This window comes from Clupea harengus, chromosome 16 (genome assembly GCF_900700415.2).
Source record: "Clupea harengus chromosome 16, Ch_v2.0.2, whole genome shotgun sequence".
Classification (NCBI taxonomy): domain Eukaryota; kingdom Metazoa; phylum Chordata; class Actinopteri; order Clupeiformes; family Clupeidae; genus Clupea; species Clupea harengus.
Genome location: NC_045167.1, coordinates 5,584,534 through 5,587,033, shown reverse-complemented (window position 1 = coordinate 5,587,033; position 2,500 = coordinate 5,584,534). Strand labels below are relative to the sequence as shown.

At 49.4% G+C, this 2,500-nt stretch overlaps 1 protein-coding gene across 6 annotated transcripts in view; it reads right to left on the bottom strand.

The window, feature by feature from the left end:
• The window catches only part of upf2 (UPF2 regulator of nonsense mediated mRNA decay), a 21,770-nt gene that overhangs the window by 925 nt on the left and 18,345 nt on the right, over nucleotides 1-2,500 (bottom strand). For 3 of the 6 annotated variants that reach the window (XM_031582674.2, XM_031582676.2, XM_031582677.2), the window contains 3 exons: nucleotides 2,319-2,486; nucleotides 1,273-1,414; nucleotides 234-363 (listed from right to left, as the gene is read on the bottom strand). In XM_031582674.2, the coding sequence (XP_031438534.1) occupies nucleotides 234-363; nucleotides 1,273-1,414; nucleotides 2,319-2,486 (440 nt within the window). The remainder of the gene's footprint in view (nucleotides 1-233; nucleotides 364-1,272; nucleotides 1,415-2,318; nucleotides 2,487-2,500) is intronic. The other 3 variants (XM_031582675.2, XM_042710021.1, XM_031582678.2) reach the window with 1 other exon arrangement.

Sequence of the window (2,500 nt, the reverse complement as noted above, 5' to 3'; positions counted from 1 at the left end):
GACAATGCGATGAACTTTCTCTGCCAATCCCACGCCCAATGACCTTCCCTAAGAGTCCCCCTCCAACCTGTTTACATCACGGACTCCGTCTTGAGCTTCGCCCTTGAAAGGCACATGTTTGTTTGCCTCCCTCCTCCCATTTTACCACAGATGTCCCCCGATTATGGGACTAAAGGTTTGAACTGGCTTGGTGAGGAGAGTGTGTGTGTGTGTGTGTGTGTGTTAGGCCATACCTGCCCCCTGTTTTGAAGATGAGGTCAGCATTGGGGGCCCCTTTGGGGTGCTGGTAGCGAGGCCGTCGCTCACGGTTGGTGTTGGCCGGCGCAGGGCGCTGGGCCAGGGACTGCAGCATCTCTGCACCATCAAAACAACACAACACAAAAAACAGCATTAGCAACAACTTCACCATCACCATCAGGGGAGAAAAGCTAACAGACCGACACAAAGGCGTACAGATGAGAGGTTAACCCAAGACGTCCTCTCTTTCTCTCAGTCCAGTTATCCCCTCTCCCTCCCTCGGCCCTTTCCCCTCCCTCCCGATTGTCTCTTGCTGACGTTTAAAGAGGACCTATTAGGCTTTTTCGTTTTTTTCTTTCCTTCAGTGTGTTGTATAGCTACATATTTGTGCATGTAAACAGTCTGCAGAGTTACAAACCCCAGAGTACACGCCAGAGGGAGTAACCCCAGAGTACACGCCAGAGGGAGTAACCCCCCCCCCACACACACACACACACACACACACACACACACACACAGAAACCACTTTTGCTCTGCTGCCTGAGATGGCTCATTGGAATTCCAGCCCTTTTCCTTTGAACAAGACGACACAATCTAGTAACACTTATTGCCCACCTAGCTGACCAATCAGAGCACATTGGGCTCATCGGGAGGGGGGGTGGCTTAAAGCCACAGCACTGATGGATGAAGAGATGTACAGTATGAGAAAAATAATGTGTTTTTGGAAAATATAAGACTATTGTAGTAGAAACCAAAAATACACACACACACACACACACACACACACACACACACACACACACACACACACACACACACACACACACACACACACACACACACACACACACACACACACACCTTTTTCCTCTATCCATCTAGTTGCGCTCCCTTTCCCTCTCCCTTCTCGATTCGTCCTCCCTCGCTTTCTACCTGTTCCTTCTTCCTTCTCCTCCCACCTCCTCTCTCTCTCTCTCTCTCACACACACACACACACACACACACACACTCATATTCTCTCTCTCTCTCTTGTACCCTGGTAGTCCTCCTGCTCCTGACGCTCGTTGATGTCCAGGGTGAGCTTCTTCATGCGCATGCGCTCCTCCTGCTCGGCCTGCTGCTGGTTGAAGTGGTTGGCAGCCAGATGGGACGACAGCGGCACGTTCAAGATCTTATACTACAGACAGAAGAGCACAGAAGACACACACACAGCCAAGTGAGACGACAGCGGCACGTTCAAGATCTTAAACTACAGACAGAAGACAAGAGAAGAGAAGAGAAGACACACACACAGACAAGTGAGATGACAGCGGCACGTTCAAGATCTTAAACTACAGACAGAAGACAAGAGAAGACACACACACAGACAAGTGAGACGACAGCGGCACGTTCAAGATCTTATACTACAGACAGAAGACACATACACAGCCAAGTGAGACATGATGTTCAAAGTCAAAGTGTTTATTATGATGATGTTCAAAATCTAAAACTGAGCAGAGAGCAAATAAGAGAGAGGGGGTACGCACACACACGCATATTTTAGTTCAATTAGCTTTTGGAGGAGTTTTGTTTTGTTGCACTGATTAGGCCGCAGATATTTTAGAAAAGGTGGAACTTCACAAGCGCTGCTTCAGAAATAATATTGACTGTGTGTGTGTGTGTGTGTGTGTGTGAGAGAGAGAGAGAGAAGGTTAGTGTGTGTGGGTTGACATTGGAATGTTTGGTTTGTGGTCTGAGCTAGCGAGCGAGCGTGTGTGTGTGTGTGTGTGTGTGTGTGTGTGTTGTGGTCCAGGGTGTGTCAACCAGTACAAGGGTAGTATGGCTGCCTTCCCACTTCCCTCTCTCTCTGGCTTGTGTAAACTCTCTCCTCTTCTCTCTCTCCAGTTTAAAAGTGTGTGTGTGTGTGTGTGTGGTGTGTGTGTGTGTGTGTGTGTGTGTGTGCGCGCGCATGTGTAGTGCATGCTGCCCCTAAAACACAGACGTATGCATATATATATATATGCATATATATGTATATGGGTGTGTGTGTGTGTGTGTGTGTGTGTGTGTGTGTGTGTGTGGACATGTGTGTCTGTGCGTACCTGCTGCTTGTTGCCCTTGCGAGTGAGCATGACGAACTGCATGGTGTCATTGATCTCTGCGTCCCCCTCTCCTTCAACAGGGGGGGGGCCTTTCTTCAGCTGGCTCTTCAGCTGCAGGGGGATCGCAACGTCCAGCTGGTGCACTTTCACAGCCTCTCCACTGCGCTGCTGCTCTCACACAC